The sequence below is a fragment of the Ambystoma mexicanum genome, chromosome 2p (assembly GCF_040938575.1).
Source record: "Ambystoma mexicanum isolate Mex_15411 chromosome 2p, UKY_AmexF1_1, whole genome shotgun sequence".
NCBI classification, from domain to species: domain Eukaryota; kingdom Metazoa; phylum Chordata; class Amphibia; order Caudata; family Ambystomatidae; genus Ambystoma; species Ambystoma mexicanum.
In genome coordinates, this window is record NC_090923.1 from 1,204,881,437 (window position 1) to 1,204,896,581 (window position 15,145).

Here is a 15,145-nt window from a genome sequence, read left to right on the forward strand (position 1 = left end):
AATAAAAATAAATGCATCAGACTGGAAGTAAAAAAATAAAAAAATCTGTAGAGGGGCTGCCACAGGTATGTATGAGTTGGAAGAGGAGCTAGAAAAGTACAGGTATCGCAAAGGAAACGTCTGAGGCTAGATCCGCAAATCTGCTAGGGAAAATTGAATGGTGTTTGAACTTTTGCAGCAGGCTACCAACTAAAAGGGGCGGCTGGACTTTAATCTGATGTCCCTACAAAAAAAGCAAAAATAGTGCCACAGCCTGTGGAAGGGGGTACAGGATGAGGAAGATGTAGTGGAGGGAGGGAGGAAGAGGAGATCGAGGATGAACACATTGATATTGACCCCAATGAGTACACTGCCATCATTGGAGATAAAATAATCTAATCCTCTCCCACAGAGGACCAATCATGATATGCTGACTTGCTAAAGAGAGCAGCAGGAAGGTTCAATATTCACATATAGGAACCACTGGAAGAGGCTTACTTAATTGAAGATGTGCTAGGAGAGATGGTTGTCATCACAAGCTATCCCATGAATAAAGATTGGTGTGAAAAGAGAATGCACCATCTCTCATACGCAGTGGAGAAGAGACCCATTAACAATTGAAAAACTCAGGTCGGTACCTATTGTCCCCCCTCTACATAGGAGACCAGCACAAAGACTCCATAGTAGCTACAACCACTAGAAAAATGTGGTGGTGGGGGGGTCCTCATCAAGCGGATTCCCACCAGATAAGGCAATCTAAAAGATCTATGCTTTTGGGAGGAGAATTGCTACAACCGCCTCCTATAAATGAAAAATTGCTAACTCAATAGCTCTCATGGCGCGGCATGATTGGCCAATGGGATGTAATTGAAAAGCTTACTGATCGTAGCAGAACCAATAAGATCAGCAAATACTAAAAATAACGGGCGGTAATTAAGAACTCTCTGTATGTCGCGTAGACTGCAGAATTATTACAGGGGCAACAATTATTAAGGAGCATGCTTGCTCGAAACGCAGGCCAACCTCGGAGAAACTGCCTGTTCAAGACAGCTGTAGACAAAGCACAAGGAAAAGCTAGAAAAGAACATAACATGCTGAAAAGCCTACAACATGTTTCCCTGAGGGGAAACTTTGGCGGCACACAGTCCTACACCACCACTACCAAACACAGCATGGTAGCTCAACTTTTACTCTTTGCACCAATGTGGTCAAGACGGCCATGGTTCTCACACCTAATACACATGTTTCTGTACCCACCTATCAAATTACACCCAATACCAAACCTTGTAAAGCAGAAAAGCAAACCGGTCACCCACCCAACTTTCAGATGACTAACATAGCAACATGGCTCCCGAGATCATAGTTTGGCCAACTCCAACTTCCCACAAGGTGTATGGCTATCCTACCCAAAAACAAGACATTTATATTTTAACAAATAGACAAGCTTTTTATTTGGTGTTAAAGAAACAAAACCAATCCCATAGATTGCTTGGCTTCAGTGGCAGTTCTATATCTCATTCTCACTAGACTCTGGGCTCCCCTATAATTCACTTAAGGTACACTTGGCAGCCTTAGCGGCATACACCATATCACAACAAACGGCATGGTGGAAAGTACCAGTTAACGCATTTATGGTTGGTGTTAAATAAATTCACCCACCAGTATCCCACATCCCTCTGGGATGAAACCTACACTGTTTTCACTTGGCTCATGGGACATCCCTTTGATCCCACGTACACATTCTTTAAGGGGATAAGATGCATGGTGGCTTTCCTCATTGCTTTACCATCTAATAGAAGTATAAGTGACCTGCAAGCTCTCAGTACCATTCTTCATCATTCATAAAAACAAAGTGGTTTTAAGAATGCACCCTAGAATCTTGCCCAAATTCATATCTAAATTCCACGGGAACCAAGAAATTGAATTGACTGCTTTCTTCCAAAACCAACAGAGCAAAGGAGGAAAAAACACTACATGATCTAGAGGTACGCAGGGGAGTAATGTACTACGTAGACAAAACCAAGAATATACGAAAAACAAATTGCTCGTGTCCGTTGCGACAGAGAGAAGGGGTGGGGGATTCAGTCAAAGGCAACTATTACTAGGTGGATTGTTAATGTGCTATTCGATGAGGGACCAAGAATTACCATGCACACCAAGGGCTCACTCCACAAGAAGTACAGGGACAACCATTGCATTTTGGTCAATGTACCCCTGGAGGCCATTTCCAAGGCAACAACTTGGAGTTCAGTTCATACAAAACACTTGTGTAGACATGCACATCAGACCCACAAGTTAGTCAAGCAATGCTAAAACTTTCTTTACCAGTCCTTCCGCTCCCTGCCTCTTTCACTAAATACTGCTTGCTAATCTGTGCAAAGCCTTTGAATCTAAGCAGATTCACAAGGTCCAGAAGACAAATATTACTTGCCGGTAATCGTCTTTCTGTAGTTTGTACCTGCTTAAAATATGCACCCACCTATCCTCACCACACGAGTAGGTATACACACGCACACAAGGGAGACCACATTCTTCACGTGTCAGAAAGCCATCTGAGGACTTCAAGTGTGCAGGTACCCCTTATCCTTCAAACATCAGAGTTTCAACAGTATTACTGCTATGGCCCAGTTGACGCCCCATTTAATTAAAAAAATGTAATACTCTGCACCACCACTAGATGGCAGCCTATGGAAAGCCTGTGAATCCAAGCAGATTCTGCAGATAAAAGCTACAAAGAGTATTACTGGTAAGTAATTTGTCTCACCATTTAAGAAGCCCACACATTATCATATTGTTACACCCCTCCATCTCTGCCCCCCACCCCACCTCTGATGCTGTCATTCTTGGTTGGCCTCTTGATTTAAGCTTCTGAGACATTTCTTTTTAAAATCAGTTGTACCACTTGCAACAATATTTGAAACCATATTGCTAAACATGTGCTGTTGGCAATATCCTTGTATGTTGCTTCTCTTTACATCTGAAATGTTCTAGTTCCCTATCCTAAGGGTGGGGAATGAATATTTGTTTCACATTTCATAGTGATCACAGATGTTCCATTTTTGTGCAGACTCCATGACGTGGGAGCACATCCTAATGGATACGTTGGAGGATAACATCCCCCGAGCTCGGGCAGGCCATTGCGCTGTGGCCATCAACACGCGCCTCTACATATGGAGTGGCAGAGATGGCTACCGTAAAGCATGGAACAACCAGGTCTGCTGTAAGGACCTCTGGTACCTGGAAACTGGTGAGTTTTGGGCATGTATATCTTGTTTGCCTTCTATGTAATGAAGTCCCACCTGCTTATTGATATTTCACAGCCAAAACGTGTTTTTATATGCAAGTATACATGTGCATATTTCAGAGAATGAAAGGATAGTAGCCACTATGTGGCATTTGGCTGAAATACAAGTCACAATGCAAATGTAAGTGAACAGGCATGGGTCAGATGACACCTTTGTGCTACTTTGTAAATGGCTTGTCTGCAAGTCTGCTCCCTATAATGCCTTCTGTTAAGATGGATATTCAGGATCAACCATGGGATGGATTTGTAGAAGCCCACCTATTATGGCGAAACAGGAAAGTCACTGATGTCCAGCCAAATCAATGTAGTAGAGCTAAAAGATTTAGACTGAGGTATGTGTCGTCTAGCAATACAATGAGACACATAGAGCATGGCAGTAATTCCAGTTAGACAGAGAATTATACAAATGTACAACTATTTATTAGGCCTTTAAAATGCACAATAAGCATTAAAAACTTTAGGAAAGTATTAACATAATCAAATACATATATGCCTTCACTATTGGGGGGGGGTTCTAGAGAACCCCTGCATTAGACCTTTAAGGCAGTTAAATAGCATCATACAGGTTTTTTAAAAATTAAGATTGGATGAGCAGGAGATCTTACCGGCTCCCGGGTGTCGGGCATCACCAAGTAAGCAGGAGCTACCACTGGGTAACCAGGAGTGAGTGCTCCGTGCACAGCGGATCTACTTTCCACACATGAGATGCACACTTTAACTTTGTGCCATTATTTCTGAAACATTCTGTTTTAAATGTGTGCTAGATAAGGATCTCCTAATTCTTTATTGACCTTCCCAAATACTGAAGGTTAATGCCACACATGTATGTTAGTAAGGCACCAGTTGGCTGGGAGAGCTGAAAGTAGTTCCTGGTAGCTGTTGATTTCAAGCTAAACAGGCTCTCCTGGGCTAGGAGCAGCTATATAGCTCCCAGCAATTTCGAACACTGACATATGATTTTATAAGCAATTTCAATAACTGTGGAACACACATGTAATCAAGTAGAGAATTACAGTGAAAACTTAGCAATCCGAGAAGTGCATCCCTAGCCCTTAGTGTGAGGGCAGCCCTCAGATGAAATGGGGCCTAGTGACCGTGTCTAGTCCCACAAGATCTACTGTTCAGGTAGGTTTACCATTGGATTGTGCAATGCTATTTGGTAGATTAGGTGTATAAAAGTTAGGAGATGTGCAGATAAGTATCTCTCTCCACAACACTAGAGAATGCGTATGGGCTTCAGGGGTTTGGGGTGGAGGTGGGTTGGTCCTTGAGCACACTACCACCGATCTTTGGGAAAGCGGAAGACGGGGCCAGTACTTTAAGCCCATGTAAACAATGGATGAGATGAGGGCGGAGGGTAGGAACCGATTTACCGAGCCCTCTCCCCCTTTACTCTGTTCCCTCCTCCACGTTTAATAGAGACCACTTTAGGTGTTACGTAATCTATTCAACCCACTTCTATGCTTGGCCCAGTTGTGGGTGGTCATGGCGACGCGGATGCAGAGGTCATTTTTTTACATGGTATTTAGTTTTGGTTAGTCTGTTAGGCTAAGTTTGTATGCAGTACCCTCTGGGACCACTACACACAATTCTGACTACAGGCATAGGAAACCCAACCTTTCGGTATAAGTTTGTACTACAGTTTTACTAGAGTGTTGAGCAGCCAGGCTTATCTCAAGAGGGGTCAATGTGAGCTGTAGTGGAGTTAAAGATTCACAATTAAAGGTATTCAAATAAACTCTTACACTCATGGTTTCTTGCATAAAGCTTTATTAATTTATCAGTCAGTTATAAAGCTTTCTTCAGAAGGGAGCAATATAATAGTAACCCATAAATACACTTCAATACTGTACACTGTTAGTTTCTAAAATCAGTAAAGACCCTTTTGGGATGGCCCACACACAACCTACACCCACAGGTGACTTCAATAGCTAGGGTGCTCGGGACATTAATATCTTACTGTTGGCATTTAGAATACTCTTAGAAGTTGGGTCTTATGATGTCTATTACTTCGATCCCTCCGACTCCAAGGTCTGGGTTCAAGACTTGCCGGGACTGCAAGTCCAAAATGTCGGTGACCGACCCTCACCGTATTTGCTTATGGTGCCTGTGGGGAGTCGCATGACACAGACGACTGCTCCAAATGCCAGTCTCTTACAGCCAATGCCATGCGTGAAAGGAACGGGAAGCTCTGTGCAGGTAAGCCATCGAAAAAAAGTCACATAAGACTGGATCAAATTCTAGGGTTTCCACCAACTCGAGGGGTGACCCTCCGCGTCGGGAGGAAGCTCGAGGTTCTCAGACCTGGAGTGATTCCCGCCATTCCTCGTCTTTGCAGCACTCTCGGAAGCACCGACACCGGTCGCCTTCCCTGTCCTCTCGAGGATGGTGCTGTGCGTAAGGTTGCCTGTCCCACAAAGTCCTCGACGCCAGAGGAGTGGGCGGCGTTTAAAAAGCAAATGATTGCAATTTTCCAGTTGCAAGGCATGGTTCCGGTCGTGCCTTCTCACTAAGTCGGTAGAGAACGCTCTCAATCCGCAGCTCGCACTCCTTCGGGCTCGCGCCGTGGCTTGCACCGGGAGCCCTTGAGGTCCTGTGCGGAAAAGAGCAGTCACAAGTGACTTGTGTCCAGGTCTTGGTCCTCGTCCCCAGTGAGACCGTTGCAACCTGTGGAGGTATTGACGCCGGCGTCGACTCGTTCAGCGTCTGACTCGGACAATGCTGTTCCGTCCTATCAGCCCATGCCTGTAGCAGCATAGTCTCTGCGTCGACTTTCTCAGTGTGGATTCTGATGTCTCAGCCCTCTACAGTCTCAACGTCTATGTTCTTGACGCCTCTGGCGTCGAAGTCCTCGGCGCTGTTTGGGCGTCATATGTCTGTGGTTTCCTGGGGCTTCCTCTGGGTCTGGGAGGCCGGTATTGGGCCCCACAGCCTCTTCTGTCAATTTGGCTTTTTCCAAGCCTTTCCTGACATTTTTGAGCAGGAGGAAAGATCTGACATTGAATATCCTGTTTCTCAGAATGAAGCTCTGGGGTTGTTGGGTGACAGTCCATTGGAGGAGTTGCGGCAGTCCCTATATGATGCTATTGGCCTGGATACTTCTCCGGGAGTTTGGTAGGCCTGAGCCGGGGGCTCATGCAGACTCTTCCTACAGGCGACTCATGTCTAGGGTTTGTGAATACCGGGGTGGTCCAGTCCTCCTGAGGATTTTATTCAGGATGACCTTGACATCTTGGAACAAGGTCCACCCCTCTGACCCGGTATTGCCCTTCCATCTTACATTGCAAAAAAGGGTGTCCTCAGCTTGGCAGGCCCTGAAGTCGATTCAGGCGGTCAATAAGAATTGGCGAAGAAGTACCGCCCATCTGTTAGCGACCCCAGCTATTGGTTTACTCACCCCACTCCTGAGAGTTTGGTGGTTCAGGCAGCTACGGCCACCTTGAGGCAGCAGGCGTACCCTACCATCCCTCCGGATAGGGAAGACAAGTGCTTCGACACTGAAAGCTGTAAACTCCACATGTGCCCTGGAAAGATTTACTCACACTCTGTGGACTTGTTTCGTACGCAGCTGAGCATATTCCCGAGGGGGAGGAAAGGGATGGCTTCTTTGCCATTGTGTGTGACGGCAAGGATGCTATGTGGAATCCCTTCAGTTGTGGTTGGACATGGCAGAAACTGTCAGCCGGTCCATGGCTGCGAGCACCGTACTACACAGGTTTGCGTGGTTGCGGAAATCTGGGTTTGCTCCTGATGTGCAATCCCGTCTTCTGAACGTGCCCTTTGATGGCGTTCATTTATTTGGCAGCAAGGCTGAGGAGAGCATTCAGAGGTTACAGACCTCCAAAGCTGCAGCGAAGTATGCAACCTCCGCCTTTTCATTGTAGGGGACAGCAATGGAGGGGAGGTTCCTTTCACTTCTTCTCCTCTTTTGGTAGATTGAGAGGAGCTGCCAGTCAAAGGGGCCACTGTGTGTACCTGTGGTGGAAAACAAGGTACTTGGGGCGTCAAAGCCGCTCGGGTAGTTGCCTCTTTGCCCTCAGGCACTGCTGCAGCCGCTCAAGCTCAGTCATGAGGCCATGTCCCATGGTTCGCCGGTTGGGGGCAGACTTGCGCAGCATCTCGGAGAATGCCGTGCCATTACTTCAGATGTGTGGGTTCTGGATATCATAGCCCACTGCTACTGCCTTCCCTCCTTCAGCTGCCTCACGACAATCCACCGGGGAAGCACTCTTTGAAGCGTCAAGATCCGCTCCTTGCGCAGGAAATCCTATGCGGAGAGGAACAAGGGATGGTATTCCCCATATTTTTTGATCCCAAGGAAAGACTTGGGATTGAGACCCATCATGGACTTGAGTTGGTTGAACAAGCTTGTAAGGAAGGACAAGTTCAAGATGGTCACTCTCTCAAGTCCTCCAGGCCCTTCAACTTCAGGATTGGTTGGTGTCTCTAGACCTCAAGGATGCTTACTTTCATGTGCCGATTCATCCCAAGCACAGGAAGTACCTGAGGTTCGCGGCTGGCGACTCGCACTTTCAGATTCGGGTCCTGCCGTTCGATTGACTTCCGCCCGAGCGTCTTCACCAAGCTGATGGTGGTTGTGGCAGCCTACCTCCAGAGAGGGGGATTCACGTCTACCCCTACCTGGATGATTGGTCGATCAGGGCGCGTTCTCCCGAGCAAGCCCTGGATCATCTGTCACCTGCTAGTCCCTTCACAAGCTGGGCTTCTCCCTAAATTTAAAGAAGTCACATTTGACACCTTCCCAGCGGCTCCAATACATCTGAGCAGTGCTTGACCCGTCCCTGGGGCAGTCTTCGCCTCCACGGGTGAGGGCTCATCACATTCTGCAGATGGTGGACAAGTTTCGACGTGCCCAGAGTCTCCCGACATTCAAGTTTATAAGGTTGCTCGGCCTCATGGCATCCTGCATTTTTCTGGTGCCAGAGGCCAGACTGCGGATGAGATCCCTGCAGTGGGCTCTCGATGCAGTGGTCGCAGTTCTCCGGCAGGTTGTCGGATCTCGTTCAGATTCCACTCTGTCGCCCAGGATCTTCTATGGTGGGCTGACGAAGACAATCTGATGAAGGGGGCACCGTTTTGGCAATCATGGCCGGAGATGACCATCGTGACGGATGCATCCCTCACGGGATGGGGCGCTCATGCCAACGAGTTGACAGCCAGCGGCCGTTGGTCTCGGTCGGAGTCCAGACTCCACATCAATCTATTAGAGCTGACACATCAGGCTGGCCCTGAAGGCTTTTCTGCTGTCTGTGCGGGGTAAGACTGTCCTGATTATGACGGACAACACAGTGGCCATGCATTACCTCAACAAAAGGGGGGGGGGGCAGGGTCACTCCTATTGTACAGGGAGGCGATGCAGCTCTGGTTCTGGGCCATACAGCAGGAAATCTCGATCTCGACAGTTCATCTGGCCGGAGACAAAAACACAGCAGCAGACGTTCTGAACAGGCAGAGCATGGTCTCTCACGAGTGGAAGTTGGCGCAGGAAGTCCTTTTGGAGATCTTTGCCCTTTGAGGGACCCCACAAGTGGATCTCTTTGCCACCAGTGTCATCCAAAGTGTGAGAGATTCTGCTCAAGGGAATTTCCTCCAAGAGGAGCCTTAGGATACGCGTTTGTGGTGGATTGGTCATTCCCACTGCTGTACGCATTTCCTGAAGTCCCCGTCATTCCTCAGGTGTTGCAGAGGTTATGGAGGTTTGGTTCCCGAATGATCCTCAATGCTCCGGATTGGGCCAGGAGAGCGTGGTACCTGGACCTTCTCGACATGTCAATCTGTCCTCCACGCCGTCTTCCCTACTGAGGCGATCTGCTCTCATGGGAGGAAGGGAGGGAGGGGGGGGCCAGGTTCTCCTTCCACAGGTCAGGTCTCTCAACCTTCATGCTTGGTATCTGAAAGGTTGAGATACAAGGATTGGGACCTCCCGGATGTAGTGATGGAGGTGTTGCTTTCGGCCAGGCGGCCGGCACCTAAGTCCCTGTACCATTGCCGGAAGTTCTGCGACTGGTGCAGGGGACAGAATGTGTATCATTTCCAGTGTTCCATTCCTGTGGTGTTGTCTTTTTTGCTTTCTTTAGCCCACAAGGGCCTTCAAGTGGGTACCATTAAGGGATAACTGGCAGCACTGTCCATATTTAAGCGCTCGTCTGAAGAGTGTTCTTACTTTAAGATACCTTTGATTTCAGTTTCTGAAAGGACTGTCTAATGTGTTTCCACCGTCCCCTTTCTAGGTAGCGGGTTGGGATTTGAATTTGGTTTTAAAGTTTCTGGTAAGTGCTCCGTTTGAGCCCTTACATACTTGTCCGCGGACACTGTTGTCGTTTTGAAACTGTTTTTAGGTGTGGTCACTTCCGCACGCAGTGTGAATTGCAGGCACTTTCTGCCAAGCCACCCTTTACTGTGTTCCATAAGGACAGGGTTGTCCTGCGGGTGCGGTCTTCTTTTCTTCCGAAGGTTGTCTGAATTTCATTTGGGCGAGAAGGTGATTCTTCCGCCTTTTTATCCTCTTCCGCATCCTAGTAAGGAAGAGGAGAGGCTCCATAGGTTGGATCCTAGGAGAGCTTTGAGCTTTTTATCTTTCACGAATGTCCCGGGTCAGAGTGGATGATCAGCTTTTTGTGGGTAATGCTGGGTACTGCTTGGGTCAGGCTGTTTCCAACCAGACCTTGACCAGATGGATTCTTTTGACTATCACTGAATGCTACCATTTGGCGGGAAAGGACCCTCAGGTAGGCTTACGGGCTCACTCTACTAGTGGTGTGGCAGCCTCCGCTGCTCTACAAAGGGGTGTTCCTATTCGCAATATTTGTGAAGCAGCCACATGGGCCTCTGTCCATACTGTTGTTAAACACTATTCCCTGGACTCCATCCATGGGCAGGATTTGGCCTCTGGTAAGGACGTCCTTTATTCAGCCATTTGATTGGGTACTCTAAATTTCACATTCTAAATTCTTTCCCTCCTCCATAGTGTGGTACTGCTTTGGGAGCCTGTCATAGATGTGGAATAAATCGGAGGACACAATCCCGTCGAAGAACAAGTTACTTACAAACTGGTAACGTTCTTTCGATGGGATGTTCCTCCGACGTATTCCACATCGCCCTCCCAGCCTGCCCCTCTGCAGAATTTCCATTGTGATTACAGCTTCCGTTTCTGCAAGGCTGTAGGCAGTTCTACTGGCAGGAGACTGGTGCTACACGTTCTAGGGGGGAAAAACTAAACAGAGGTAACGGGCACCGTGCGTCCTATAAATAACATCTGGTGACCTTGACCCTCAATGGAGCCCCTCGAGGCACATCGGCTCGATGCCATTGACGCAGTGTGCCCTCTGCTGAAAAGTTTCCTAAGTGCACAGCTGTGGAACACAACTGTCATAGATGGAGGAGTAATACGTCGGAACTTCCCATCGAAAGAATGTTTCCAGTTTGATAACTGACTAGTTCTTCTGCAGATGGGGCAATCCCCAGATCAATCTTGTTTGCGACGGCGACAAACACCAAGTGCTGGAGGTTCGCCAGCAGGTTTCCCCAGCCTAGGAGCATGGGGGACGCATTCTCATTCCCCTGGGACAGCCTGTTTCTGTATGCGTTCCCTCTGTTGCCGTTGCTTCTTCGGCTCAATCTACTCAGACGGTCCCGGTGCAGGATGATTCTCTTCGCACTAGCATGGGCGAGGCAGATCTGGTACCGGACCTTCTCAGCATGTCTGCGTCCCCTCCTGTCAAGCTTCTGATGGTCGCAGATCGTCTCATCAACAAAGGAGTGGCAATTCTGCACCACGACCCAGGATTGCTGAACCTGAAGGCCTGGCTCCTGCAGCCTTAGATTTCGGGGGTTACAATCTCCCAGCGGACTGTAAGGAGGTGCTTGCCAAGGCCAGAGCATCATCTATTCTAAAATGCTACAACATAAATGGAAGAGGTTTGCCATTTGGTGCTGTGCACATAAGATCGGCCCTCTACGAGTCACGGCTCCGCAGGTACTACCATATTTGCTGTCGTTGGCCAAAGCAGGACTGTCCCATGCCTCCAAAGTTCATCTGGCGGCTATCTCCGGAGACTCCAGATCTTTGGTATGGTCGTAGTTATGGTCACACCATCTGGTTAAGAAGTTTGTCAAAGGACTGTTCCCTTCGTTCCTGCCGGTGAAGGTTCCAACCCCGGTGTGGGAACGCAATGTGGTGCTGACTAGGCTCACGTGCCCTCCATTCGAACCTATGCAGACCGTTCTACTGAAGATCTTGTCATGTAAGACCCTGTTCCTCATGGCCATCACCTCCGCATGACGAGTGGGTGAGATTCAGGCCCTGTCCTGTAAGTCACCGTATTTGACTTTTCACGACACAAGGGTGGTGCTGCGGACAAACCCTTCCTTCATGCCCAAGATGTGATCGAATTTCATCTAAACGAGCCCTTGGTGTTGCCTGTGTTTTTTCTGACTCCTTCGTTGCCAGCTGAAAGGACCTTGCACTTGCTGGATGTGGCTTGAGCGCTGAAGTTCTATGTGGACCACTGTTAGGCAAAGTTTGAATGCAGTACCCTCTGGGAACACTACAAACCACTATGACTACAGGTATAGGCAACACAACCTTTGGTATAAGCGTGTACTAAACAGTTTTGGTAGCGTGTTGAGCAGCCAGGCTTATCTCAAGAGGGTAAATGCGAGCGTAGTAGTTACACAAAGTTTCAAAATTACAGGTATTCAAATAAACTTACACTCAAGGTTTCTTGCATAAATTAATAATTGTTTATCAGTCAATTATAAAGCCGCCTTTAGAAGGGAGCAATATACTAATAAAACACAAATACACTTCAATACTGTACACTGAGTTTCTGAATCAGACCAGACCCTTTCGGGATGGCCCACAGACACAACCTACACCCACAGGTGACTTGAGTAACGAGGGTGCTGGGGACATGCTGTTGGCATTCAGAACACTCTCTTAAAAAGTTGGCAAAAGTCAAAGGTTATTAGAACAGACCACAAATATTCTTAAGCAGGCAAATACTTTTAGATTCTCCTACAAGAGTCATTCAGTTAAATAGGCTAAGCCAAAGTCAATTGCCGAAAGTCTTTGTATAGGATGCAGCACTTCAGGTAAGCAAATGGAAACGTCTTTGCACAAGTTCTTAGGAGTCTTTGATAAAAAGAAGAATCAAATGTAGGGCCACAAGCTGATTAGACTTGTGAGTTGCAGAAGTTACAAGCACTTCCACAGTAAGAGGTAAGTTCTCTTAGACTTGTTTACAGTACCTTGGTAAAGAAGAAAAAATGCAGCTGATGACTTCTGTTCCTGTGCCGCTCTGCAGATGTCACTGTTCCTGGGCCTCAGTCGTGGAGACAGAGTGAGGACGTCGGGACTCCTGCACTGTCAAAACTGGCAACCGGCAAACTTTACTTTCAGTGACTGTTTCAGCTCCTTGCGGTACAGCAAATGGCAATAAGCGTGGTTCCTGGCTGTCGCAGTGGACTGTCCTTACTTCTGGGGTCCTGCACTCTGCTGTAGGGGTTCATGCTTGGTCAGCCCTGCTTAGTGTGAGTCCGGAGGATCTTCCAAAATCTTTAAGGCCAGCTTAAAAGTAACACACAAAATCTTGGTGTCCCTCTGCCTGGCTATACGGTTCCTGCAGCAACTCTCAGGAAATTGAACCTGCTCCAAGGTGGGTGTCCAGGTGTCTTACTTTGGAGTTGATTGGTCCCACCAACTTAAAGGGAGAAGTCATCCTTGCAGGGGTTTCTGTCTGTGCGAACTTGGCAAGTAGTCACTGCAGCAAGGCTTCACCGAGCAAACCAATGGTCTAGGAGTTGCAGTAGGTGTCCTCTTGAAGCTCTTCTTTGGTTTCATTTTCCAGCAGTCAATGCTGTCTTTTGGCTGAATAAAAGCCAAAAGACTTGGCTTTTATTCAGTTCTCTCCCATTCATTCCAGCCCAGCTGCCACTCATCCAGCAGGGTGGCTGTCCTTGCTGGATAGTCAGCCAGCCAATCACCACAGTGCATTTGGGTCTCCTAGGAGACTAAGCACAGGGAGTTCCGGGCACCTCCCTCACTTCCTGCCTACCCCAGACACTGGAGCCAGAGGTGGGTTTCTCACAGAAACCCTGCCACAGGCGAAATGAACAAAGAGACCAAACCTGGTTTGGCGCGCAGAAAAAAACTCGAAGGACCTTTCTACCAAGACCTGGCAAAAAAAGACTGGGCACCATTTGAGCAAAGATGACTGTACGCCATTTTGAAAAAGATGGCTCCCGCGGTTACTTTACCAGAGCCGCGAATGGTCATAATAAATGCAAACCAAGGTAGTTCAAAACGAAACCACTGCCACCAGCCAGTCAATTGAGGAAAGGGTAACATAAAAAATGTAACATGAGCATTTAGACACAGGGGATACTGGGTAACCCCTCCAGCATTCTATTGCAAGATAGGGTGTGCAGGGTCTAGCAAGTACAATGCTAAGTAAAGTCAATTTCTCTTTACTGCTCTGGGAAACAGTAGTTGATCCCAGTGAAGGTATTTAAACCTTGGGAAATCTGGAAGACTTCCCCGTGGCACTGCACTGAAGGTGCTTTTTTGACACAATTGTGAAAGATGCCTAAGAAGTTGGTTGGACTCCATAACCAAAAAGAAACGGCGTATAAGATCACATTAAAATACATGAGTTGGGGGGGGGGGGGGGGGGGAAGGGTCTCGCTCTCCCCTGGTTAAAAAAAGTCCTCAAAATCCAGCAAAGTTGCTGGGGGTCTCTAAGGTGGAGGGAATTGGCACATTTTTGAGAATTCTCCATAACACTAGCACAAAGTGTTTCCGGAAGACGTTGCAACTTTTTTTGTGAAACTTGGCCTTGTGAACCATGTAAAGGCCCTCCACCAAGGCTTACATTTCCAGGTGGTTCTCCGGCTGCATTACCCATTGTCACCGGTTGGCAAACCGACGGTTGCCTGGCCGTCCATGAGCCCATCAACCAGAGCGATTGCTGCAACTACGGCGTTCCTGTCTGGTGTGCCCCTGCAGGACATCTGCAGGACTGCTACGTGGAGGTAGACACACTTTGACGAGATTCGACTGCGTCGACATAGATTACAGGGAGGAGTCCAGAGTCGGCCAAGCAGTGCTGCGAAAACTGTTCGTTTGATGGTGAGCCTGGTGAGGAGTTAAGAGATGCTTATGTTGAGCCGTGCCACCTCCTGTGGTTGTGCATGTGTGTACTGCTATGCATTCTTGATTCATGAGCATGTGAATCCATGCCAGACCACATGCTGGAGCAGGAACAAGTAACTTACTTACCTCCAGCCTACCCATTCTGTGGCTCTTCTCTTGATCCAACTGCCACTTTACGTGCTACCAAATCTGAAGATGGCTTCCAAAGCATGAGCTTAGGTAGAGGGCAGTCATTGGCTGGGGGCAGTATCACCCAGAGCTCAGTGATTGGTTGTTAGGAGAAAGACAGTTCAGACATGAAACTGATTTTTTTTTTTTCCTTTACCGAGGATTCCCAGCCTGACTGCGAATATTCGTGAGCATGTGAATCCATGCCATAGCCATGCTGGAGAACAGGTAAGTAATTTGTTCCTTGCAGGTGAGTAACTTGTTCCTTACGACGATTTTAGAGTATATCGTACTCTTCATGGCATTATACGATAAAATGAAAGCCCAAGAGTGAAACTTCAAAAACACAAAAAAATAACCACTGCCACCATCCTATCCTGAACATGTTCTAATTGTAACCACAAAGTTACAAAAGTAGTATTTTATAAAGATGCCATGGTATCCTACCCACACTTCAAAGTGATCTGTGCAGCTTTGAAAATACAAGAAATTCACGAAGGTAGACTGTCTACCAGTACTGA

The 15,145-nt window shown here is 47.6% G+C and overlaps 1 protein-coding gene across 3 annotated transcripts in view; it reads left to right on the forward strand.

Annotated features, from left to right (window-relative positions):
• The window catches only part of HCFC1 (host cell factor C1), a 771,113-nt gene that overhangs the window by 239,076 nt on the left and 516,892 nt on the right, over positions 1-15,145 (forward strand). For all 3 annotated transcript variants that reach the window (XM_069645438.1, XM_069645439.1, XM_069645441.1), the window contains exon 7: positions 3,047-3,226. In XM_069645438.1, the coding sequence (XP_069501539.1) occupies positions 3,047-3,226 (180 nt within the window). The remainder of the gene's footprint in view (positions 1-3,046; positions 3,227-15,145) is intronic.